This window comes from Zootoca vivipara, chromosome 15, assembly GCF_965207765.1.
Source record: "Zootoca vivipara chromosome 15, rZooViv2.hap1.1, whole genome shotgun sequence".
NCBI lineage: Eukaryota > Metazoa > Chordata > Lepidosauria > Squamata > Lacertidae > Zootoca > Zootoca vivipara.
This window is the reverse complement of record NC_142598.1, coordinates 2,638,872-2,664,488: the sequence shown is the minus strand read 5'-3', so window position 1 is coordinate 2,664,488 and position 25,617 is coordinate 2,638,872. Positions and strand designations below refer to the sequence as shown.

At 45.6% G+C, this 25,617-nt stretch overlaps 1 protein-coding gene across 2 annotated transcripts in view; it reads left to right on the top strand.

Moving 5' to 3' along the window:
* SMC1A (structural maintenance of chromosomes 1A) overlaps window positions 1–22,036 on the top strand; it is a 28,243-nt gene extending 6,207 nt beyond the window's left edge. The window contains exons 6-25 of one of the 2 annotated variants that reach the window (XM_035140900.3): window positions 297–555; window positions 2,039–2,179; window positions 6,675–6,757; window positions 6,976–7,183; window positions 7,310–7,495; window positions 7,913–8,092; window positions 8,638–8,784; window positions 10,271–10,408; window positions 10,738–10,854; window positions 12,042–12,148; window positions 12,267–12,408; window positions 12,543–12,688; window positions 14,110–14,263; window positions 14,354–14,464; window positions 15,690–15,837; window positions 15,952–16,106; window positions 18,091–18,242; window positions 19,280–19,349; window positions 19,465–19,575; window positions 21,451–22,036. In XM_035140900.3, the coding sequence (XP_034996791.1) occupies window positions 297–555; window positions 2,039–2,179; window positions 6,675–6,757; window positions 6,976–7,183; window positions 7,310–7,495; window positions 7,913–8,092; window positions 8,638–8,784; window positions 10,271–10,408; window positions 10,738–10,854; window positions 12,042–12,148; window positions 12,267–12,408; window positions 12,543–12,688; window positions 14,110–14,263; window positions 14,354–14,464; window positions 15,690–15,837; window positions 15,952–16,106; window positions 18,091–18,242; window positions 19,280–19,349; window positions 19,465–19,575; window positions 21,451–21,534 (2,839 nt within the window). In that variant the 3' untranslated portion in view covers window positions 21,535–22,036. Of the gene's footprint in view, window positions 1–296; window positions 556–2,038; window positions 2,180–6,674; window positions 6,758–6,975; window positions 7,184–7,309; window positions 7,496–7,912; window positions 8,093–8,637; window positions 8,785–10,270; window positions 10,409–10,737; window positions 10,855–12,041; window positions 12,149–12,266; window positions 12,409–12,542; window positions 12,689–14,109; window positions 14,264–14,353; window positions 15,168–15,680; window positions 15,838–15,951; window positions 16,107–18,090; window positions 18,243–19,279; window positions 19,350–19,464; window positions 19,576–21,450 lie in introns of those variants that run through there. The other variant, XR_015947190.1, reaches the window with a different exon arrangement.
* The last annotated feature ends 3,581 nt before the right edge of the window (window positions 22,037–25,617 follow it).

Sequence of the window (25,617 nt, the reverse complement as noted above, 5' to 3'; positions counted from 1 at the left end):
GATAAGAAGAGCATTAATGCTGGACGCATTATCCCCAAATTATAGAACTGGGATGAGGAACCTGTTTTATCTTATCTATTGAGACTGTGGCCTTCAGATGCTGCTGGACGAACTTTGATCACCCTTAAAATTTGCTGTGCTTTCTTGGGCTGATGGGAGTTGTAGTCCAGGAACATCTGGAGGTCCACAAGTTCTTGACTTTATAGCATTCTGATCTAGAACGGGAGTTTGTCTTGGGCTTTCATGGAAACTGGGTATGCAATTGCCATACATAACAAAAGCATTGTGTTTTGCAGGGAAAAGGATTCTGAGCTGAACCAGAAGCGCCCACAGTACATCAAGGCCAAGGAAAACACGTCCCACAAGATAAAAAAGCTGGAAGCTGCCAAGAAGTCCTTGCAGAATGCCCAGAAGCAGTATAAAAAGCGCAAGGGTGATATGGATGAGCTGGAGAAGGAGATGCTATCTGTGGAGAAGGCCCGGCAGGAGTTTGAGGAACGCATGGAAGAAGAGAGCCAGAGCCAAGGCCGGGACCTCACACTGGAGGAGAACCAGGTATGGTCAAGGGAGTAGCTGTGATACTGGCTCCAGTGTTGGAAGGAGGAGGCTGCTAGTTTGCCTTTCTTGGTACAGAAAGTATTGATCTGATGTGTAGAGGTCCTTCCTATTCTAATTAATTCAAGAGGGTTCTGGAAGCTTCTGTTTGTGAAAGAAACTGGTGCAAGCTGGAAGTTTCTAGCTGACACATAAGTTTCTATTCCATTCATGATGTTTGGGTTATTCCTTCAGAGAAGCTGAGTACAGCTGGCTTAAACTGGTCCTGTTATCTCTTTTGTCAAGGTTATGCTGACTATAAGAGTAAAGCCAGAAGGAGCCTGAGTTTCACTTTCTATCTCTTTCCTACTGGTGTGGTGTTCTGTATATAGTATGCTTAGCGTTAAGATTTTAGTCTTATGATAAGTTATTGTAAGTTTAAGTTAAGTCTACTGCAACTGGATTATTTATGGACAGTGCCAATCCTGAATGTATTTGGATTTGTGACCATTATGCCCATTTGCCTTCAGTAGCAGTAAAGCTCTGCTGGATGAAGTATTAATTGCCTCTGGTCTATTTTTTGGGAATCCTGCAACGTGTTTAAGTTTTTACTCTGCTAACTATATGTTGGAATCTGCTCTGGATCAATATGAGTAGTATTCATGTCAGAGACTTCATGTGACTTTGGAGGATAGAAGGAGCTACCTTATACTGAACTGCCCTAAGCAATTTTTAAAATATTATTTATGCATTTTATGTTCCACCCTGCTATGACAAGAAATACTCATGGTGTCTAAAATGCAATACAGCCAAATAACAAAATACATTGTATTAGTAAAATAAAAGCGATTTAAAAGCAGCAGTTTTTTTTAAAGCACAAGAAGTCATAGCTCTCACCCTCAATGCCTGCTGAAATAAAAATGGCATTTAAAGTAAGATTATCAGACATCCCCGTTTCCCGGGGATAGTCCCAGATTTACAAATCAGTCCCCTGACAAAATCAATCTAGTAGGAGGTTAAAAAGTGTCCCCGGATTCATTGAAAAAACTCTGGTAATCTTCATTTAAAGTGCACCTGAAAGTGGGCAATGAAGGGGCCAGGCATGCTGCTCGGGGGAAGCTAAGAGAGAGAAAGTTCCCAGGTCAGTTTTTACAGGAGATGCCAGAGACTAATCATGTGATTTATAAGTCTACAAATGCTATGCTCTTCTGCTGGATATTGATGGCCTCTTTCAACATTTTCAAAATTTGGGGGTGGGGGGTTGTGCAGCGCAGGTGTGTTCACATATGGGCAAAGAAGGATGTTCTCAGCTTTTGATGTGCCTCAATGCCCAGTCTGAGTAGGAAGCATTGGCCTTTGTAAGCATATAAAAGGGTTGTGGCCCAACTTACATTCCCGGGTAGCTGTTTTGGGGGGAAGCTCTCTGAAAGGCAACCACCTCTGTGTCCTGGGCAACTGTCTCCAAAATGTTCCGCTCTCTTTGCTTCTTACCTTTATCAAACAGGTGAAGAAATACCACCGGCTGAAGGAAGAGGCCAGCAAGCGAGCAGCCACACTGGCCCAGGAGCTGGAGAAATTCAACCGCGACCAGAAGGCAGATCAGGACCGCCTTGATCTGGAGGAGAGGAAGAAAGTAGAAACGGAGGTGAGTTGTTTTCCCTGTTGGAGCAGGCCCTCCCCATTTCTCTCCTATTTCCAGGACTTGGCCTGCATTGCCACCCACTCAGGATGTGCATTGCCCCATCCCTTTAAGAAAAACAGAAACTCACCTGCACCTAGAATAACTAGATTTTGTCCTGAATCTGCATGTTTATAACAGTTAGGCAAACTGAGTCAAGTTGCTTAACTCCTTTTTCTTACTTCACATTTATCTTTTACTGATCAGCTTAGGTTTGTTCTGCTTCTGTGTTCCGTGGTGTCGCTTTTTTATGCACCCCCATAGAATTGCACCTAGACCCTCTCAGATTTTTGCGTAAAGGAGTTCTCCTATATTCCTTCCCATTCTCCCCATCACTTTTCCCGTCCTTTCCTTCTCATCAGTCATCTCAGACTCCCCCACCCCAGTCTTTTTATTATCCCATCGCCAAAAGCCGTGTCAAAAGAAGAGAGGGGACTTTAAGCACAAAATGTGTGAGGAGCCATAACAGCAGCTTGTATATAGATAGGCATTATATATTACTTGAAACCTTGGTAGTATAGAACTGGTGGCACTGTACTCCTGATTCCACAAGGCTTTATACAGCTGGATCTGATCCCGTTCCGTAGTACAGATCAAACTGGCCTTGAGCCTTTGGAAGGAGCCAGTAGTGGAGAAGGGTGCACAAGCTAGGGCTGGGTGATAAATCAATGAATTGTCCAAAACCGGTTTGAAGTCCATATTGTGATATCAGTTTCATAGTTTTTCACCTAGAAGTATATTGCGAATCATGGGTTGGGTGGGTGCTATGCAAAAATTACATGAGGGAAAAACCATGAAGGCTTCTCTTGATTCCTGCAGCCCCTGTTAACTGCTGGCTCAGCTCTCTTCTGCCTCCTGCAGGGGGCAGTGAATTGCAAGAGCAGGCGCTGGCAAAAAAATCACGATGTGAGAAAAACCGTGAAGCCAGCCAATGCCTCTGCGTAGCTCCATCCTTATTTCAGGCATCATGATATATTGGTATTTCACTTTTTATTTGAATACCACCTTTCTATATTGGTATACACAAGGCAGTTTACAGCAACAAAGTATACAGCAAAGAATGCACGCCTTATAATAATCTGATCCAATACAAAAAGTTATAATAAAACAACTTTAAAATGGAACAACTTATATCCAAAAAGTAAAATTCAATCTGTTAGATTGTAATCTATTAGTAAAAGTAAATAATAGTAAAATAATCCATTAGAAAAATAATAGTAAATAAAATTAACTCTCAAAACATCATATCAAGATGTTTAGCTAGTGATATATCACAATGCTGAAAACCAAATATTGTCCAGCCCTAATGTAAGTGCAGCCCTCTCCAAGATGGCAGCAGCAAGGCCAGCTTCACTGGGTTCTCCCACCTCCCACAAGCATCATTCTCCGTCCTGCCTTGCTTCAGGGAGAAGCCCTGGCTTTCTTCATGTGCTCCAGTGGCAGAAGGGGGAGTGGACCCAATGTCAGCCACTGACTGAGTCCGGCAGCAGGAGTGTCACTGACACAGCCATCTCTTAGACTGTTGGGCAGTGTAGCCAGCCAAAGCAGGCAGTGAACGGTTTGCACAGGAATGGCTGGGAGACAGAGACAAGGTGAAATGTATTGATTGTTGTGCTGCAGGAGGGAGGAAATAAAGAGAACAGTTATTCCACTTGGTGATGGGCAGGGAAGTTCAGCCTGTGGGCTGCAACTGAGGTGTGCATTAGATTCGATGGCGCATCAGACTCGAGTAAATGCAGTAGTGGTCCCGCTCTATTCTGCTTTGATCAGACCGCACCTGGAATACTGTGTCTAGTTTGGGGCAACACAATTTAAGAAGGATATTGACAATCTGGAACTTTCTGACAGTAAGAGCTGTTCAACAGTGGAATGGTTTCCCTCGGGAGGTTGTGGACTCTCCTTCCTTGGAGAGGCTGGGTGGCCATTGTCATGGATGCATTGCAGGGGATTGGACTAGAGCACCCTTGGGGCCCCTTCCAACTCTATGATTCTAGGATTAACAGTTATCCCACCCCTTTCCCAGCGAGGTGGCAGGGCTGTGCAGATTACAGGGAGCTGCCCTCCTTTCCTCCTCCTCCACCCATAGTAGCTTCTTGAGGGGGGCATAGCTGTGCGCCCCTTAATGGAGCAGTTTAAAGGACCCCACACCTTGCCTCTGGCTTCTGCTACCCAGTGGCTACGTGCAAGGTCCTTTAAACTGCTCCATTGAGGGGCGCACAGCTGAACACCCCTCAATGGAGACATGGGGTGGAGCCTGCATCCCGATGCCGGCTAGCGCAAGCTGGCAGCAAAGTGCGTATTTACTCAAGTCTAATGCACCATCGAATTCAATGTGCACCCAATTTTTCACAGCCTAATTTGGCAAGAAAAAAAAGTTGCACATTAGACTCAAGTAAATTTGGTACTTCCCTTGTTCTGGACACTAGGCTTCTCTTGAGGCAGCCTAGAATAGCATTAGCTTTTTTTGCTGCTGCATCACACTGTTGACTCATGTTAAGATTGCGGTCCACCAAGACTCCAAGATCCTTTTCACATGTACTTCTGGCAAGCCAAGTGTCCCACGTCTTCTATTTGTGCAGCTGTTTCTTCCCGCCCTAGTGTAGAACCTTACATTTGTCCCTTTTGAAATTCATTTTGTTCTTCTGGGCCCAGTTCTCCAATCTGTCAAAGTCATTTTGAATTCTGATTCTGTCTTCTGTGGCACTAGCTACCCCTCCCAGTTTTTTGGATGAGCATCCCCTGAATTCCTTTGTCCAAGTCGTTTACAAAGACATTGAACAACAACAGGCCCTGGACAGAATCCCGTGGCACCCCTTAGTTTGAGACTCACTGTGAAGGTTCTTTGGTCCGATTTTTTTTTAATGTCTTGAAGATTCATATTAGTGCAATTGTTGAGAAATCACAGTATGAGCAGGCCTGACTAGGGTTTAATAGAAGTCATTGTCCAGTTTCAGGCCCTGCATTTTTAAGAAGCATCCTCCTTTGACTCTATGACAGTGTGGGCAACCTCCAGCCCACAGGCCAATCTCGGGCCGTTTTCCCCAAATTGCACCCACTCAGCCATCAATTGACATCATTGGTGATGTCAGCTGATGGGCAGGTGGACATGGTTTAATCCTGTCTTGGCTGCATGCCCTGTTCCTGGCAGTGAACAGGATTGTGCAGTCAAGGCAGTAGAGTTTAATCTCCATGAGATCAAATCCTGCTCAAAAAACCCTTTTGAAGCAGCTCGTGTTGTTCTCCTGCGGGCAAGTGGAAGCAGCAGTGGAAAAGAAAACACTCCACCACTGGCCAACTGCCTGCTTGCAGGAGAATCACATGAGCTGTTCAAAGCAGTGTTTTTGGAACCCAGTGCTAAGCAGGATTGTTCTTCCTCCATGTGAGCTGATGCTAGGTGATGTATCAATATATCGCCCAGGACTGGCATGAGGGGCAGACTGATGGCGGCTTCACTCGGCATATTGCAGGTGAAGCCACTGCCACTCCGGAGTCCCTTTGCCCCGAGCGCAGTGAGTGAAAACAAGCTGTAGCTGGGTGCTGGAGGCAGAGGGACTCAGGAGCGGTGACGGTTTCACCACCGATATACCACTGAGTGAAGCCACCATTGCACTCTGCCTGCATATTTCATCAGTGAGGTGCAATACAGCTTGTTCCTCCCTCCGCTTCTTTAAACTGCTTGGCTCAGAAGCCAAGCCGTTTTATGGAGCCCCTGACCTTTCTCTGGCTGACACAAGTTAGCACTGGGGTGGGAGCTCCTTTAAAGTGCTCCTGCTCCCCAGCTGAGGGAGCCCCAATCCTCCTTCTGCTGATGGGAATTTGTAAAACACCAGGTCAGGGAAGACTGCTGTCAGAAAATCTTCTGAACTCTCTTAGGAATTAATAAGTTGAGCAAGTTCCCAGGGAAGAGGTATGTCAGGTGTTGGGGGACCTTTTACCCTCCAGATGTTGCTGAACGACAATTCTCATCAACTTTTTTGTTGGGGTTGGTGCAGTTCTGGAGGGCCAAAAGTTCCCCACTCCTTCTGTAAGGGAAGCCTGAAGGGTGGTATTTCCTGCTTCCATGAAACAAGTGGATTCCAGAGACATACAGCCTTTCCATACCCAAGATCAATCTTTCACCCTTACTTGGAATGCAGGATACATTTTTTATGTTTTCCTCTTCATATAACCAGAGTAGTTTGGTCCCCCCCCCAACAGCTTTTTTACCTTCTCTCCCCTTTGCTCTCCGACTGGCAGTCTCTCTTTATTTCCCTAGAAGAGGGCTTCAATGCCTCTTAGGTGATCTAGCTTAATTTAAGACCAGTAGTTTAAGTGACTGTCAGCTGGTAATATTGCTTGTTAAGGTGGTTCTCATTCAAGGGGGTCAGAGACTGGTCTTTGGCATTGGTTGAGTAGGGCCCTGGCTTTGAGCTAAGCTCCACTCGTGCTTGCTCACATTTGGCTTATTCATTTTGTCTTGTAGGCCAAGATAAAGCAGAAATTGCGGGAGATTGAAGAAAACCAAAAACGTATTGAGAAGCTGGAGGAGTACATTGCTACTAGCAAGTAAGGGCAAGGAAGGGGCCACATAATATTGGGGATGTGTGCCTTAAGCAGACTGTGGTGGGGAAAGGATAAGGAAGTTGGGCTCTGTTTTGGGATTGCTTAGGAGTCCCACCCTACAAGCCATCATATTAGTCCCTCCCAGCACAGTGCAACCAAGCCTAATTCAGGCATGGAGTGACCAGGGAGTCTGTGCCATCTTCTTACTGCTCGTTCTTTAGGCAGTCCTTGGAGGAGCAAAAGAAGCTGGAGGGGGAGCTGACAGAGGAGGTAGAGCTGGCCAAGCGCCGGATCGATGAGATTAACAAGGAGCTGAACCAGGTGATGGAGCAGCTGGGGGATGCTCGCATTGACCGGCAGGAGAACAGCCGGCAGCAGCGCAAGGCTGAGATCATGGAAAGCATCAAGCGCCTCTACCCTGGCTCTGTGGTAAGTGTAGAAGAACAATAGCAAGCTCCTCAAGGCAGAGCCGAGGGTATATGGCAGAGGGTGGGAGGGATAGAATTGGAGACTAGAGCCCCTCCTTGCCTCATTCCACTTCCTTGTTTCCCACAGTACGGGCGCTTAATTGACCTCTGCCAGCCGACCCAGAAGAAATACCAGATCGCTGTCACCAAGGTCCTGGGCAAGAACATGGACGCCATCATTGTTGATTCAGAGAAGACTGGCCGGGACTGTATCCAGTACATCAAGGAGCAGCGAGGCGAGCCTGAGACCTTCCTGCCCCTTGACTACCTTGAGGTGAGGCCTAACAAGGCCTAGGCGTGGTGGTGGATTACTGCAGAGATAGATAAATCTCCACGTTTGTGCTAGCCTGCCGATGATCAGGTGGTATCTTTTTTCCTACCCCGCCCCCTGTTCAGCTCCCAACACTTTCTATAGGTAGCTCCCTCAGACTGATTCTGAGGTAGGATTTGCACAGAGCTCTTGCCCAAGGGACTCCATTTCCCCCCTTTTTGCTCCTTCTCATGTAGCCACCTCACTTCAATGATAAGCTGCTTTTGAAACAAAGGTATACATGTAAAGTTATAAAGGTGTTGGGGAAGGACTGTCTCCACCTCAGTGGCTGGAGTAACTTTGAGTGATCTGCAGACTGGCACAAGCTTGTCACTGTGCATCTCTGCCCTCCCCCTGAGCCAAAACGGCTATATATTGCAGGTGAAACCGACAGACGAGAAGCTCCGGGAGCTGAAGGGAGCCAAGTTGGTGATTGACGTGATTCGCTACGAGCCGCCTCACATCAAGAAGGCCCTGCAGTATGCTTGCGGGAATGCCCTTGTGTGTGACAATGTGGAGGATGCCCGTCGCATTGCCTTTGGAGGGCACCAGCGTCACAAGGTCTGAGAAGTCTTGCAAGCCACTCTTAAGTTTCTTGCCTCTCAGCCTCCCCCGGAACTACAAACACAGTCCCATTCAAAATTCTACAGCAAGGAACCTTGAATTTCTGTTAACTGCATAGACGTACAGTATGCAGACTAAGAAAACATGCTGGTATTTCCTTTATTTGGTTTCTGCTTTTACTAAAAAGACACCAAAGCTCCAGCTTCTTGTTAATGAATAGCTTCCTCTGGTCTCATCTTTGGTTTTGGAAAGTTTACCAAATCTTGTTCATTCACATTTGTCTTTGCAGCCAGGAGGGCTAGAAACTTTTAATGAAAATTTAAAGATGAGATTTTCAGGATGCTATGGTAAATTGTGCACTCAGTTCCCAGTTTGGTGTTTGCACAGAACTGCAGAACACCCTTGGCTGTAACGCCAAAAGTCCCGCTTCCTTCTGCATATTGTGTACTGTAGCATACTGTTGCTGATAGCCAAGACCTGAGGTGGCTGCTGCTGCTTGGCGTGACTTGCTGTGTTCTGTCTTCCGTCCTTTTCTCTTCCAGACTGTAGCCCTGGATGGGACCCTCTTTCAGAAGTCTGGGGTGATCTCAGGAGGTGCCAGTGACCTGAAAGCCAAGGCCAGGCGCTGGGATGAAAAGGCTGTGGACAAGCTGAAAGAGAAGAAGGAGAGGCTGACAGAGGAGCTAAAGGTTGGAATGGCTTTGAGTTGCGGGATAATGCTTGCCAAGCTCTGCTACACGCTCTCAATAGCATGGCGAGAGAAATGTTGACGGGAAATAATTTGGGGCGTCGTTGAAGGTCCCAAGCTAGAAATGCACCAGACTCATTTGGGATGCCCAGGGGGTCTAACAGGGATAGAGAGCACAGCACCAAAAATAAAGGACACCACAGTCCTACACACAGAATTACAGGGTGCCTATCCAGTCTCAGAGATTTGGTCTCCATCAGAACTCATAGCAGTTCAGATAGAGATTGAACTGACTGATGGAAGAACAAGGTGAGAAGTAACGGGGTGTTTTGCCAGGCAAGAGTGGGGTGTTTAGGAGAACAAGACAGGTGTCATTTTGGCTGAAGGGGTTGTGCTTAACACAAGCTTTCCTTATGTTGCTCACCAGAAATCCTTCTTCCTAAAGCTCCTTCTTGTTTCTGGTTTTGTTGGAATTACTGGCTTTCCATGAATGCCTCTCCCCAGTATTTAACTTGTTTATATTTTTAACAGGATTTATATACCACTTAATTGTAAATAAGACCTCTAAAATCAAGTTTCAAGAAAATCAAAGTACAAATAAAATCAATAGTTAAAAATATACAGTGTAAGCTAAAATTCCAGTTAAAATATTTGTTAACTTTACATGGATTTACATCAAACCCTTGAGCACTTTAAAAGCAGTAATTTTCAAGACTGGGAGGAGTGACAGTCAAGGCAATGAGTCCTTCCTTGTTCCTTACTTTCTCTCAGAGCCTGACAAGAGTTTATGGTTTGGAGAGAGACTTTCAGATAGGAATTGAAAATGATCGAATGTTACTCTACAAAAATGCCTCCCTGAATTTATGAAACTAGCACATAAAAGTCTGGGCTATGGAAGGTTGTTTTCTGTCTGTAAAAGTATCCAGGTGTATAAATTTCCAGTTGTAGTTTGAAGTGGTGCAACGCAGGCAGATGATTACCACCTCTTAGGCTGTCTTCCTCAATACTCTCCTAAAGAGTAAGTCCCACTGAACTCAGTGGGGACTTCTGTGAAAACAGGCTTAGGATTATACTGCATGCGCATCACTGGCTGCATTTGTATGTGATGTAACGTTTAGCGTTACAAGGACGAGTCACAGTGAGCATCAGACTCGCATGCTCTCCCTGATGAAATAGACTCTTGTCTACAGAGAAACATGCCTCAAACGCATTAATTTTTTTCTTGTGTTACAGGGCACCATCATTTTGGCTTGAAATTGCACTGTTCACGCAGTGCATAAATGCATCTTTTTAGGGGACTAGCTACCTGTCGGGGAGTTGTTTTCAGCTTTCTGAGACAGCATTGGGGTTCCTCCTTTACGCCTTATGAATTTATTCCTGGCATTTAGCTGCTTCACATTGGCTGCAGCATCACAACAAAATTGTTTCCTCATTCCATTTTTCTTTCTGCACCCCACTCCCCCTACATCTCCTTTTCTCATTTCCAGGAGCAAATGAAAGCCAAGCGGAAGGAGGCAGAGCTGCGCCAAGTCCAGTCCCAGGCCCATGGCTTGCAAATGCGTCTGAAATACTCCCAGAGTGACTTGGAGCAAACCAAGACCCGTCATCTTGCTCTCAATCTCCAGGTATGACAGCTTGCTGGGACCATACATCCTTCGGGCCTCCAACTTCCAAGGTAGCTCTCTTGAGTTTTGTAGGCTTGCCTTTGAGCTAAAGCAGTAGGTGCAGCAGAAGATGCTCGGGGATGTTCATTTGGAGGGCTGTCCTGTGCAACCTTTAAAGACTACCATGGTTGTGGCATGCAAGTTCACCCCTGTGCTGGATATAAACTCTGAAGCCCCAGTCTTGCCATGATCTGAAGGAACTGAAGTGTAATTTGCTTGAGAGAGATTCCTACCATCAACCCCTCAGTTCCTTCTGAATTATATCCCTAATAGAATGCTATACCCAACAGGAAAAGTCCAAGCTGGAAAGTGAATTGGCCAACTTTGGGCCCCGCATCAATGACATCAAACGCATCATCCAGGGGAGGGACCGTGAGATGAAGGAGCTCAAGGAGAAGATGAACCAGGTGCGATGGATCAAGACATAGGGCTAGGCCTTGTTAATGCTTGCTACTTTTATTTATTTATTTATTTATTATCATTCACTCTTTGGAGGCGCAGCCTTTGCTATTGGTTGTCCTTATGGCATAGGCTCCCGAATCTGTACCTGATTCAATGTCTTTGGAGGGATGATTTTCCCAGCCCATGGGCAAGAGAGATCCATTCTAAAGTAGTGACCTATGGATTGTCCCCATCAGAACTATTAAAACTGGACCTAGCCACGGCTAAAAGAACCCTCATTCAAAAACTTGAGGAGATTGACCTCCAACAAAACACCATTCTGGGTAGTGGCACTTGCTCACCACTAAATCTTGGCATAGTGCCTTCCCAGCAGATACCATCTTATTTGACTTCCTTGTCTGTAGCGGTCCACAGATACGCCTTTATTAAGGCAAGATTTAATGCCTTTCCTTCCAATGTTATGAACAATAGATTTTCCAAAGGTCAGATTTCAGCTGTGTGTGTATGTGATAATAGATCTATTGAATCCTTACAACATATACTATTTTGCTGCCCACTGCATTCAGTTTCTAGGACCAGATTTTTGTTCCCTTTATTATCGGAAACCTCGGGTGACTCCTTGGAAACACAGTTAACACATTTACTGCAAGATTCTGATCCGAGTAGGTCCCTTTTTGTTGCCAGGTTTCTGATTACAGTCTTAGCTTATAAGAGGAAAAATGGATTACTTTATGATTATTGATCTCGCTTATATAATACTGATTTATAGTGATAATCTGATATTTTAAGTGCTGTATTGCTCTTATTTTAATGGAATCTAGAAATTTATGATTTTAGATATGTATTTTAATTTTATTAATTTTATTTTGTCATATTTGCTTTGTTGTACAATGTATATTGGTATTGAATATGGGCCTATGGCCGTAATAAACTATCTATCTATCTATTTATTATCATTACTACTATGACTTTTATTATAAATTATTATATATTTCTATCCCAAAATAGCCTAAGGTGGTTGTGTAACTTCTTAAGGAAAATCTATACAATGACGAATGTATCTGCAGCAGTTCTTATCAATGTGGAAAAAGGTTTCCCGAAAGTGGAAATCTGGTGTTAAAAAACCCACTCAAAACTACTCTACTCCATCTCATCCTGCTCCTCTCACTTTAGTTCCTTCCCATCCTTGCAGGTGGAAGATGAGGTATTTGAGGAGTTCTGCCGGGAGATTGGGGTAAGGAACATCAGGGAGTTTGAGGAGGAGAAGGTGAAACGCCAGAACGAGATTGCCAAGAAAAGGTAACCAGCCCAGCTTTGTGCCCTCACGGAGTCTCCCAGTCTGAAGAATACGGAAGCCATGTGAATGCATGGATGGGTTTGGATCTGGGACCCAATTTCAACCCCTGTCCCTCTGCAGGTTGGAGTTTGAAAACCAGAAGACCCGTCTGGGCATCCAGCTGGACTTTGAGAAGAACCAGCTGAAGGAGGATCAGGACAAAGTGCACATGTGGGAGCAGACGGTCAAGAAAGATGAAGCTGAGATAGAGAAACTCAAGAAGGTGCAAGGATGGGCTGATGGTGGCTAGGAGGGTTTGGTCCAGGAGTTACCTGTGGCTTGAAGGTGGGGAAGAAGGCAGTAGAGTCTCTGGTCGAGCTCATAGTCTCTCTGTTTCTCTCTGCCCCCCCACTTAAGGAGGAACAGCGGCACATGAAGATCATTGATGAGACCATGGCTCAGCTGCAGGACCTGAAGAACCAGCACTTGGCCAAGAAATCTGAGGTGAACGACAAGAATCACGAGATGGAGGAGATTCGGAAGAAGCTGGGCGGGGCCAACAAGTGAGTCTTGGCTTCTGGAGGCAGAGGCTAGGGAATGTAGGAAGGGTGGCTACTAAGACACACACCCCTCCGTTTTTGTGGATTTGGGGGGTGGAGGGATGCTTGATAACCTTTCCCCTTTCTCTAAGGTGGGAAGTTTGTAAAATGGCTGGAGGTGAATCCTGTGCTGGATCTGACCAAATGCAGTAGCGTCCTCCTTCTAGGGGCAGCCAGCCAGAAGCCTCTGGGACAGCTCCCCTATGGGTTGTCCCTAGCATCTAGTCCTTGGAGGTCCACTTCCTCTGGACAGGGATAGCTGTTGATAGCAAAAATGTCTCTATATTTCTCTTTTTTATTTGATTCAATTTAATATTTATAGTAAATATTATCAATATTGTAACTATTAATATAAAATATTAAATCAACTCAACTCTTCTTTTTCTAAAAAGCACAAGGTCCGCAAACTTTGGCTTGGATTAGTAGCCATTCCCCTGTGCTTCCTGCTTCCCCTGTGTCCCCCCCCCCCAAAAAAATGCTGCAATGGTGCTGCTGTGCCTGACACAAGGGAACGCGCTCCCTCCTGGAGAGGATTATATGATGGAGATGTTTCCTGCTCTTCACTCTTTCCACACAGTTCATGTTTTAATTGGCTTGTTCCTCAGCTTACTGCCTCTGCAAGTAATTAATCACTCCAGGTCTCTTTATCACACACCTCCCCACAAGCTATTTGTTGAGGTTACCCACCTCCCAGGAATTAATGACTTGAACCTCCATTAACATTCTTGAAACACTTGACAACTGCTGGTCAATCCACAAGTAGTACTTGCAGCAGAACATGTGGGTGCGTGAACTGAAGAGTGCTTGCCCCATGGTAGCATACTCTGGAATGTGCTGCCTCTGATCTGGGCTGTACCTGAGTGTAGAATTCATTCCAGGAATTTACAGCAGGGATTGAGCATCTGCAGCCCTCCAAGTGTCACTGGATTCCAACTCTCATCAGCCCCAGCCAGAAGGCCAATGGTCAGGGATGATGGGATAGGGCCACATGTTTCTGATCCTTGCTTTACAGCAGAAGAGGACTCTCTAAGGCAGGCATCCCCAAACCTCCGCCCTCCAGATGTTTTGGACTACAATTCCCATCTTCCCCAACCACTGGTCCTGTTAGCTAGGGATCATTGTAGGCCAAAATATCTGGAGGGCCACAGTTTGGGGATGCCTGCTCTAAGGTATGATCTTCCTTGGAGCAGAGCCCAATCAAGCAGTGTTTGCTGCTTCCAACCTGGCCCCAAACCAAGTAGGATTCACAATGGTTGCAGATTGGGTCCCTTTTAAAACAGCCTTGAGCTCCAACCTCTGGCCTAGGAACCCTCAGTGCTTCCCAAAGCCTTCACACTGCCTTCCTAAAGGCAAATCTGTGTCTCCTCTTTGACTTTGGCTCTCAGGGAGATGACTCACTTGCAGAAGGAAGTGACAGCCATTGAGACCAAGCTGGAGCAGAAGCGCAGTGACCGCCACAATCTGCTGCAAGCTTGCAAGATGCAGGACATCAAACTGCCCCTCTCTAAAGGCACCATGGATGATATCAGTCAGGAGGAGGTAAGCAGAGTGTCCTGCATATAGCAGGGGATGGGTATGAGGGCCAAGCAGGAGAGTTGAGATGGTTCTCTTGTTTTGATTTGGATGTAGGGTGGCTCCCAGGGGGAGGAGGCAGCCAGCAGCTCACAGAGGACTTCCAACATGTATGCGCGAGAAGCTCTCATTGAGATTGACTACAGTGACCTCTCTGACGACCTGAAGGTGAGGTTCCCCTTGGGTGTGCTCTTCCTGGGGAATAGCTGAGAGGGTGGGAGGTGGCCTTTTGTCCCCAGGCTAGTGGCAAGTCCACAAAGCAAAAATGAACATGTGTTCAGGTCATTTATATATTCTTTTACTTATTTAAAATACTTATGCCCTGTCATTCTGTCAAATGATCTACGAGGTGGCTTCAATCCAAAATAAGAGCTGCATTTAAAACCAGCATAATAACAATTGCAGGGCAAAAGGAACAGTAATAAATTAAAAATGAGTAAGAAAATACTGGAACATTGTTTATTTGTTAGCTTCCCCCAATCCCTACAAAAACGTAAACCAAAAGCTTTAAAGTACTTCCACAAGCCCCTCAATGAGGAAGCCTGGGGAGTTGCTCTCAGGAAGGAATTCCAGATTCTAGGTGCACATAAATAACATCGGCAGCACTGGTGATGGGGGAACTCAAAGCAGCATCTTCAAAGTTGCATCTGAGTGAATGGGCTGGTTCACGTAGGTGATAGCCAGTGCCCAACCCCTTTAGGCCTTTACATTCCCGATTCTGCTTGATTGGAGGGTTCTCCTGCACTTGTCAATCTTCCCCTGATTCTTCAGGGATAAAATGGGTTGTCTTCCCTTATGTTCTTTGTCATCCACATGTCATCATCCCCTTTTGTCTCCGCTGAACCATGGATGATCCGTGTGCCTTATAAACGTAAGTTTGGAACTTCTCTTTAGAAACTGGTTTAGCATAGTTAGAATAAAAATGTTTTATTTTATCTTTTAACTTTGTAACCTGACTTTCTCTTTACCTGACCCTTTTGTTCTTAAAGAAGTCTTTAAGAAAATTGGACTCTGAAGTTGATTGTGTACTCTGACCTCTCAAGGCTCGCTCCTGCATATGCCATAACAATGTTCCATGCCACAGATTGAGTTAATGGGCAGGGGAAAGGGATCTTGATTGGACTGTGCCCCAGTGGACGGCAGAGAGTTTGCTAGAAGGGATTTTCTCTCCCATATAATTTGCCCCAAAGGTTCTGGGGATTCTCACCCCAGACTTCGGTTGCCTAGAGAGGGTAGAGGCAGCTCCCTGCACAGGTGTTTTTCACAAGGGCAGATGCATTTGGGTTGGGTTCTCTGGGAATTTCTGGGTTGGTGGGGGTGGGGATGATGACTACCATTAGAGTCTATGGCTCCCTGAACCGCCTCCCATCATTGCCGCCTACAGGATTCCCAGGCTGAAGATGAGATCAAGCAGGAGATGAACCAACTGCAACAGAAGCTGAATGAGCAGCAGAGCATTTTGCAGCGGATTGCTGCTCCTAATATGAAGGCAATGGAGAAGCTGGAGAGTGTGCGGGACAAGTTCCAGGAGACCTCTGATGGTACTTGGGTCACCCTCCTGACCTCTAAACGGAGAGTGCTGGGGACTTGGGCCGAGGGCTTCTGCTGGAGGGCTGGGAAGACCCGTGCTTAAACCTCTTCCTTTGCTCTGGTAGAATTCGAGGCTGCCCGGAAACGTGCTAAGAAAGCCAAGCAGGCATTCGAACAGATAAAAAAGGAGCGCTTTGACCGCTTCAACTCCTGCTTTGAGTCAGTGGCCACCAACATTGATGAGATCTACAAAGCCCTGTCACGAAACAGCAGTGCCCAGGTGAGGACCCCCCTGGCCTACCATGGACAGCCAACAATGTTATAAACAGGGTTCTTGCTTTGACAAACATTAAAGCCAGGCAACCTAAATTCTGAGTTGAGCAAAGCTGAATTCTGCGTCCGGTATAAATTGGATAAATGGAGCAAATTTGCACAGTGTCTTATTTTATACAGTGCTTCCAGCTAATATTTACTCTTTAGCACCATTAATTCTGTGCTTTTTATCCATGTGGAGAGGCAATAAGCTATTCCCCTGCCTTCAGAGATCTCAGCAGGCAGCACGCACATATATCCAAGCATAGCTTCTAACCCATGGGAGCTAGCAACTTGCTGTGCTATCTTTTCTCATTTTTCAAGCAATTTTAAATAGAGCAGAGATTTTCAGGAAGTCAAATTCAACACCTATTCAGCACTTTTTATGTATCTCCACAGAATTGTATCATACATACAGAAAAATACTATGATGTTCAAATATTTCAGGGATTATTATGGGTGCCATGTCTTTAAAATTGGATGAACCCTATAAAGTGTGTGTGTTGTGTGTTTTCTTCCCATGATCAACCAAAGGTTGGTTTATTGTAAATGGAAGCCAATTTACTACAAACTGGAAATCAAAATTCCATTAACATGGGAAACAGATTTTGAGAGTTCACTACCAACAGATTATAGAAATTGTTTTCATGCAAATTTGCTTTCTAGTTGCAAACAGAATTGTCTTCTAAAACATCAATCTAAACCCCAGAAGACTGATTACAGCCTTGCTACTGTTCTTTTTATTCATATGCAAAACATGCTATTTATTCATGCGTTGGGCTTTGAAATGCTGTCCCATATTGTCATCAGACAAATTGTACCAACTGGCATTCTCCTGAGCCTTCTAGTGCCATGTTTTGTGGAGTCAGGCTCCTGTGTGCGTATTCCATGCTGCAGGGGGAACTTTGCATGCTGCCTCAGTCAAAGCAGCTGCAGGAGCACGCTTGTTTGCTTGCTTGCTTGCTTGCTTTCTGAGGAGTGGGGGAACTAATAAAGCCCTCATTCTCATTACCCCTAAATAGAGGATGGACTCTTTGCAACTATATTTGATTAGAATAATAGAATCACAGAATCATAGAGTTGGAAGAGACCACAAGGGCCATCCAGTCCAACCCCCTGCCAAGCAGGAAACACCATCAAAGCATTCCTGACAGAAGGCTGTCAAGCCTCCGCTTAAAGACCTCCAAAGAAGGAGACTCCACCACACTCCTTGGCAGCAAATTCCACTGTTGAACAGTTCTTACTGTCAGGAAGTTCTTCCTAATGTTTAGGTGCAATCTTCTTTCTTGTAGCTTGAATCCATTGCTCCCTGTCTGCTTCTCTGGAGCAGCAGAAAATAACCTTTCTCCCTCTTCTATATGACATCCTTTTATATGTTTGAACATGGCTATCATTTCACCCCTTAACCTTCTCTTCTCCAGGCTAAACATACCCAGCTCCCTAAGCCGTTCCTCATAAGGCATTGTTTCCAGGCCTTTGACCATTTTGGTTGCCCTCTTCTGGACACTTTCCAGTTTTAATAATGTGCCACGTTTCTTGGCTTGCTGAGTTACATTAGAAGTATCCAAATTAGTTTGAATTCCACAATACTGTTGCCCAGAAGCCTCTGAGGTAGCCCTCAAACCAACCCTCTTGAGGGTATTGGACTAGCAAAGCACTAATACATCCATCTTCCCATCTTCCCTGTTTCATAATACTATGAAATTGATCTAAGCAGCTGTCTTACAGCACATCAGATCATCAGATCATCCATCGCTGTCAATGCTGACTGTCAGTGGCTCTCTGATTTCAGATAGCCTGGAATTTCCCCCAGCCCTGCCTGCAGATGCCAGGGATTGCAAAACATGTGCGCTACGCCTTGAGCTATGGCCTTCCCCATTAAAGATGGTTCTGAGGTATTGGCCACTGGTGTGAAGATTTCTGATTGTCTTCCTTCATCCCTTTTTCTCCAGGCCTTCCTAGGCCCCGAGAACCCAGAGGAGCCTTACTTGGATGGCATCAACTACAACTGTGTAGCCCCTGGCAAGCGCTTCCGGCCCATGGACAACCTGTCCGGTGGGGAGAAGACAGTGGCAGCCTTAGCTCTACTCTTTGCCATCCACAGGTAAGGTCAGTCTTTTACTAAGGAATGTCTGGTCTCGTCTGGCTTGCACTGGTCTGTAAAGAAGGGTTGAGTTCAGAATTCTCCAGAGCTTTTCTCCAGAGGGAAAGTGGTGGAGGTGGCTCAAGGTTCTTAGACACCCTTCCTGTTGTTTTGCAGAAGAATCTACTGTTTAGATCCAGTAGCAAAATTTATTTCTTTGTTGCAGAGGCAGGGGGCATATCAGGTGTACCAAGTGAAAAAGGAAACCTTTTGCAGATACAGCAAAATGAAATTATCAGAATCCTGTTCCCTGATGCTTTAATAATGATGATGATAGATAAATAAATAAATAAATAAAATTTATACACCACCCTTCTGGTTGGGTTTCCCCAGCCACTCTGGGCAGCTCTCAACAGAAAATTAAAAACATGATAAAATATCAAACATTAAAAACTTCCCTAAACAGGGCTGCCTTCAGATGCCTTCTAAAAGTCAAATAGTTGTTTATTTCCTTAACTATCACTATCACCACTTGGTAGGCTCAACGTTGAGCTCTAACCCGTGTCTGGTCTGAGTTTTCTGCCACCGGCGCTCTAGCCATTTCAGCGATTGTTTCATCGCCCTAAGCTCCGGGGGAAACTATGCAATCTCCATGCAATCGGAGAGGGCGCTTTGGAGCCAAACAGTCAATAGCCCTGGTTAACTTTGCATTCCAGCTGGCCACCGGGGATTCAGCTGAAAGACCATCAACATGGGATAAAACATCCCCTAGCACTCTCTGGAAACCATTTGAATCCATTAAGTGGTGGGTGTGGAGTTGGGAGTCCTTGGATACCTGTGAGCCTGTTTTGTCAGATTTGGATTTTGGGGGGTGGGGACGCTGCACACTGCAGAGGTTACACTGGATGTCCACAGTCTCATGTTCTCTCCCGCATCTGCAATGGATGGGTAGGTAAGGCCTTTCCAGAGACGCTGAAGACCTGCTGGTCTTGGTGGACCAGCGTCCATCTCTGTCGAAGGTGGCTTCATATTGCTGGCTCTCTCTCTTCTATCCACAGCTACAAACCTGCTCCATTTTTTGTCTTGGATGAGATTGATGCTGCTTTGGACAACACCAACATTGGGAAGGTTGGTAGCAGGCTAGATCAGATGGGGCAGCTGGGCATTACTGGAGATAGGCAAAGGGAGGTTTGGGCTGGCCAGTTCTCCTTTTCACCTTTCTCCCTCTCTGACATCCCCACAGGTGGCCAATTACATCAAGGAGCAATCTACGTGCAACTTCCAGGCCATTGTTATTTCCTTGAAGGAGGAATTCTACACCAAGGCTGAGAGTCTCATTGGTGTCTACCCTGAGGTATGGAAGTGTGGCAGAGAATTATATTTCAGTGCTGCTGACTCATGTCCACTGCCTGCCTGTATTAATGACAGTAGTGTATTTGTACCCCCTCTGACATCCATGCCTTTTTAAACCTTGTACAATCTAGAGATATGAAGGCCTCAAGATGAGGTGACCTTGCCATAAAGGAAGACGAAATCGGGCTGGGCAATGTATGGATTTCAGATTGGGATATATCAGCAGCTAAATTCTGCAGTATACTGAAACAGTTGTACCTTGGAAGTCGAACAGAATCCATTCCGGAACTCCATTCGACTTCCAAAACGTTCGGAAACCAACGTGTGGCTTCCTGCAGCCAATTGGAACCCGCGGAACCCGTTTTGGACATTCAGGTTCTGAAGAACGTTCGCAAACCGGAACATTCACTTCCGGGTTTGCGGCGTTTGGGAGCCAAAATGTTTGACTCGCAAGGCGTTCAGTTACTGAGGTATGACTGTATATCACAATGTCTAAAATCTGGTCAATTCTTCCTCCCCACCTTAAGGGAGGAAGAAGTAGCCAGACACATCGCCCAGCCTTTCAGCTGAGCAAGTACCCCTTACTGTACCACTCTGGCTCATGCAAGCTGGAGGGTCTCAGGGGCTCCTTTAAACTGCTCAGGTGGGGGGGGGCAGGAAGGTTCCTGCCTCTCAGCTGAGTAAGTCCATCTGTCTGCATGTTTGCCTCCGCGCAAGCAAGCGGCCGCTCTCTTACTCCTGACCACCGCTGCCAGCACAGCACAGACAGGCAGACAGACGGGAGTGAAATGCGCTGTTCTGGCAGTGGCTGGGGAGCTGTGATGTATTGCCAACTCAAAAACTCTGAAACCGGTATCGCAACCTGAACGTAGTATCTGTTTCAGACAATAAATTGAAAAATCGCCCAGCTCTAGCCCAGGGGTGTTGGGGTCACCATTAAAGGCAGTAGCTTAGGAGGCAAACACTTGTTGGGGAAATTCTCTGGTAGGCACCTCTTTTCAGGGCCTGGGGATGCTTAGTCTGTATAGAAGCCCTGTCAGTAACTTGCCCTCGAGGGAAGACTTCTAAGTCTATGGGGACTGTTAGGTTGCAGTTGCTGAGTGACGAGTGAAAGGTTGCTCTTTTTACGTGCTCAGAGGTACTGTTCTTTTATTACTTCATATCTACTTTAGTTTTTAGTTTCAGAGGAGAGATGACTAAAAAATGGAGGGGGTGATAACCAAATGGATGTTGTTGGAATCTTTTTTGATGTATGGAAATATTACAAAGTTTAAAAGAAACAGGCATACCTAGGATCCCTTTGCACCCTTGGCAAGGGGCTGTATTGGGGTGGGGAGGCCCTTCCCATAAAAATCACTTTACTGCAATGGCCACATTAGAAATTACTACATTTTACACGACCCAGGTATTCAAAGCTTCCAGAGTGAGGACGAGGCAAGGAGGAAGGGTGAAAGAATTCACACACCTTTGTGCTGCAGTGTGAGACTGGCAGAAAGCTTCTCCTGCATTTGATTGTGCCATGATAGCAGCAGCACGTCGCTGCACACATAAAAGTCATACGCTTCATAGCCTGATAGGTGATTTTTGCAGGGGGTCCTTCTGGGGCTGCACCCCCAGCAGGGGAGGGTTCACCAACCCCTAGATACTCCTCTGAAAAGAAAGAAGGGTGCAATTAGAAGACTAAGATAACCTGCTGTACAGTCAGTTTCCCCACTCTGATTCTCTTAAAAATACTGCTCCCTCCTTGCCTTTCAAATTCCTTTTTTCTAAACCCAAGGACAAGAGTGAATCATGGGAGCCTCACGAGGGCTGCTCTGTTGGGGTGATCTAAGAGTAAAGGAGCAGCTGTCACATGACTTTCCCTTTCCTCTCACAGCAAGGAGACTGTGTCATCAGCAAAGTCCTGACCTTTGACCTCACCAAGTATCCGGATGCCAATCCAAACCCCAATGAGCAGTAAAAGCAGAAGAAAGAAGCTGGACACCAAGGCTCACTGTTTTTTTCCCCAAAACCTCCCTCTTTCTGTCCTCCAAAGGCCTTAACTGTTGTCTGCCCTTTCTTTATCCTACAGAATGTTTAGTGGGTTTGGGAAGGGGAAGTACCTAAAAATGTTGAGGGACGGGTATTACTACTGGCTGTAGGATAGCATTTTTGTGTGCTTAATAGCAGATTGTACCTCCAAACTGTAGCTGTAGAGCAACAGCACCCTGTTTTTAAAATAAGAAGTCAGCATCTCTTATTGCTGGGGATGGGAAGAGAAAAGGAGGAATGTTGTTCCTCCCTTGTACCTTAATTTGCTTTTAAATCTCTTTATAGGACCAAAATCATGGTGGGTTCAGGAGGATTCCTCCTGTGCCAAGCTCTCACCTGTTAAGGTGTGGCTTCAGATCTTGCTTTTTTCTAGCCTGATATCATGTGTATATGTGTTTGTGTGTGATTGAAATTAAAATATGTTACTTTCATCCTCTAGTAGTATTCTTGTAGCAGATCATTTGGGAGGGGGATATCAGGGTGAGGTTGGGACTTGGTGGTGGGAGAATGTACATTAATTCCTTCTATCAAGATGTGCCAAGGTTGGGCCAGTGTCGCCAAGCCTCTTGAACATTATTCTACACACGCATTTCCCCACCCCCATCCCATAAATCCTGGATCTTGCATGAGTGCTGACAAACCTGGCAGGGATGGATGCAATCTACTAACAGGGTCCTTATGCAAACAGTTCAGGGGAGGATGTTTGGCTTTTTCCAAGGCAAAGAAATATCTGATACCAATTTGTTGTTTGCTAGCAACTGAATTGCATCGTAATTTTGCAAGGGACAGTCAAACTGTTATAACTCCAGGTGTTCTGATTTGACCTAGCCATTGCTGGTCTTGATGAACCTGTTAATTCAAGGGATTATAATAAAAACCATGTATATGTCATTTCTTTATAAGAAAAAACACGTTAAAATTCTGTGCCCAATCAAGCAAATTCTCTACCAATGAAAGCTGAATTCTGCGGGGTGCGCTCCCGTTGCTCGGTCCCAGCTCCTGCCAACCTAGCAGTTTGAAAGCACGTCAAAATGCAAGTAGATTTATAGGTACTGCTACAGCGGGAAGGTAAACGGCGTTTCTGTGTGCTGCTTTGGTTCGCCAGAAGCGGCTTTGTCATGCTGGCCACATGACCTGGAAGCTATACGCTGGCTCCCTCGGCCAATAATGCGAGATGAGCGCGCAACCCCAGAGTCGGTCACGACTGGACCTAATGGTCAGAGGTCCCTTTACCTTTTACAATCTCTATAGTTTGATTTGCATGTATCTCTTTCTACATGATTCTGGATAAAACAAAAAAAATTCTTCCAGTAGCACCTTAGAGACCAACTAAGTTTGTTATTGGTATGAGCTTTTGTGTGCATGCACACTTCTTCAGATACTGGATAGTTCTTCATAGAATCGTAGAGTTGGAAACAACCCTAAGCATCATTTTGTCCAGAGCTTTCCAAACTTTTCATGTTGGTGACACACTTTTTAGACAAGCATCATTTTGTGACACAGTGATTCAGTTTTACTAGCAAACCGGAGGTTCAACTAATCCCTTTCCAGTCCCAGGAAGAGCACAGGGAGAATTTGTGTGACACACCTACACACTGCAGCCGACACACTAACGTGTCACGACACAGTTTGGGAAGCGCTGATCTAGTTCAACCCCCTGCAATGCAGGAATCTCAACTAAAGTATCCATGATGGATGGCCATGCAGCCTCTGATTAAAAACCTCCAAGGAAGGGGAGTCAACAACCTCCTGTGGGAGTCTGTTCTACTGTCAAACAGCTCTTACTGCTGGAAAGTTCTTCCTGATGTTTAGTCGGAATTTCCTTTCTTGTAACTCGAAGCCATTGGTTTGTGTCCTGCCCTCCACAGCAGGAGCAAGTTTGTTCCCTCTTCCTTGTGACAGCCTTTAAGATATTTGAAAATATCATATCTCCTCTCAGTCTCCACCTTTCCAGGCGAAACATGCCCAGCTCCTTCAACCACTCCTCATAAGGCTTGGTTTGCAGACCCTTGATCATTGTGGTCTGTCTCCTCTGTTCCAGCTTGATCAATATCCTTAAATTGTGACACCCACAACTGGACACAGTATTCCAGGTGTGGTGTGATCAAGGCAGACTATTTCTCTTGACACTAGACTTCTGTTGATGCAGCCTAGAATAACACTAGCTTTTTTTGCTGCTGCATCATACTTAACTCATGTTAAGCTTGCGGTCCACCAAGACTCCCAAGATCCTTCTCACATGCACTTCTGGCAAGCCAAGTGTCTCACATCTTCTATTTATGCAGCTGGTTCTTCCTGCCCAAGTGTAGAACCTTACCTGTGTCCCTTTTGAAATTCATTTTGTTCTTCTGGGCCCAGTTCTCCAATCTGGCAAGGTGATTTTGAATTTTGATTCTGTCTTCTGTGGCACTAGCTACCTATTTACCGGTAGCTTCATTTATCCCGACTTTGCTGATGATGGGAAGTTATGGGGCTCCATAGTTATGGTTGCTTTGCACCACTGGAATACTGTGGTTTTTATGAGTGGCACATTCTTCAATCCAGTAGAGAATAGAAGCGTGCTCTTTTAAAATATGAATAAACATTGAAATTCTTAGCTGAATTTTGCTCTTGGTACCACTTCAAGCACATTGTGTGTGCTTCTGTAAAGTCATGGCATACACATAGCTCTGGTTATTGCTCACCAATCTACTCTTGGATGCTTTAGTTGAGATTCCTCTGTTGTAGGGGGCTGGACTAGATGACCCTTGGGCTTTCTCTGCAATGCTATGATTCTATTCTAATTTGGTGCCTTCCAGATTCTTTGGACCACAACTCTTGTTGGCCAGGCTGGCTGGAGCTGACAGGTGCTAGAGTCCAACATCATCAGCTGGAGAACTACAAAATTGCAGCTGCCCTGTTTCCTTCCCTGGTCTAAAAACCACTTTAAAGTCACATTTTGAGGGAGCTACTGGTCTAGAGCAGGGGGTGGGGAGCCTGTGGCCCTCCAGATATTGGACTCCAGTAGTCCAGCAACATCTGGAGAAGCCGTGGGTTTCCTATTTCTGATCTATAGTGACACAAAAAGTAGGCACTTGGATAGGCTTATATTTTAAAAGTTCCTTAGTTAATATGGAAATAATCAAGTTTCAAGGCTGAGGAGTTGAGCATGGAAACTCGTAGGCAATGCCTGGTGACATCTCAGTAGCCAGAAGGGCAGCTGAGTTGGATCCTGGTGGGCAAGGAATGGTGTTTTGGTTATTTTCCTTCTCCTTCCATTTCCCTAAATGAAAGCAAAGATCCAATCCAGGCACCCCCAAACTTCGGCCCTCCAGATGTTTTGGACTACAATTCCCATCTTCCCCGACCATTGGTCCTGTTAGCTAGGGATCATGGGAGTTGTAGGCCAAAACATCTGGAGGGCCGCAGTTTGGGGGTGCCTGCATTAGATTGCCTTTATACTTCTAGGATAGTCTCCAAGCCAAGGCTAGGTTCTGTTTTCCATTGGCAACTAAGCCCTGGAGAATGTAGGGACTGAAGCCAACGCATTCTAACTGAACAGATAATTGATCGCAAGGCCTTATTTTGTGGGTGTAGTTATGACCCTGTCAGATATTCCTGGGAACAGGTCAAAGGATGGTCTTCAAAACAATTTGGTGAGTCTTGGAAGATAACACATAGAGGCAATGTGAGGTGAGATCTCTACATATGGCAGAGGGCAGCTAAGAAGGAAGGAGTAATGGATTGCCTCAAGAAGAGTTTGCTGGTGTTGACTGTGATAATAGAAACGGGTCCTGAGGATCAATGACCCCACGGGCGCTTTGCAGCCTGCTTACTCTTACCAGTGTAACTACTTAGCACCAGTGGAGCACACTTTGAGGCACACTGATGTCAATTCCATGACTAAACGTTGGGGTTTTCTGTCAGGAAAATGACTGAGGTGCATAGCTGTCAAGTTTTCCCTTTTTTAAAGGGAAATTCCCTGAGGCTTCCTCCCGAGAAATGGGAAAACTTGACAGCTATGCTGAGGTGG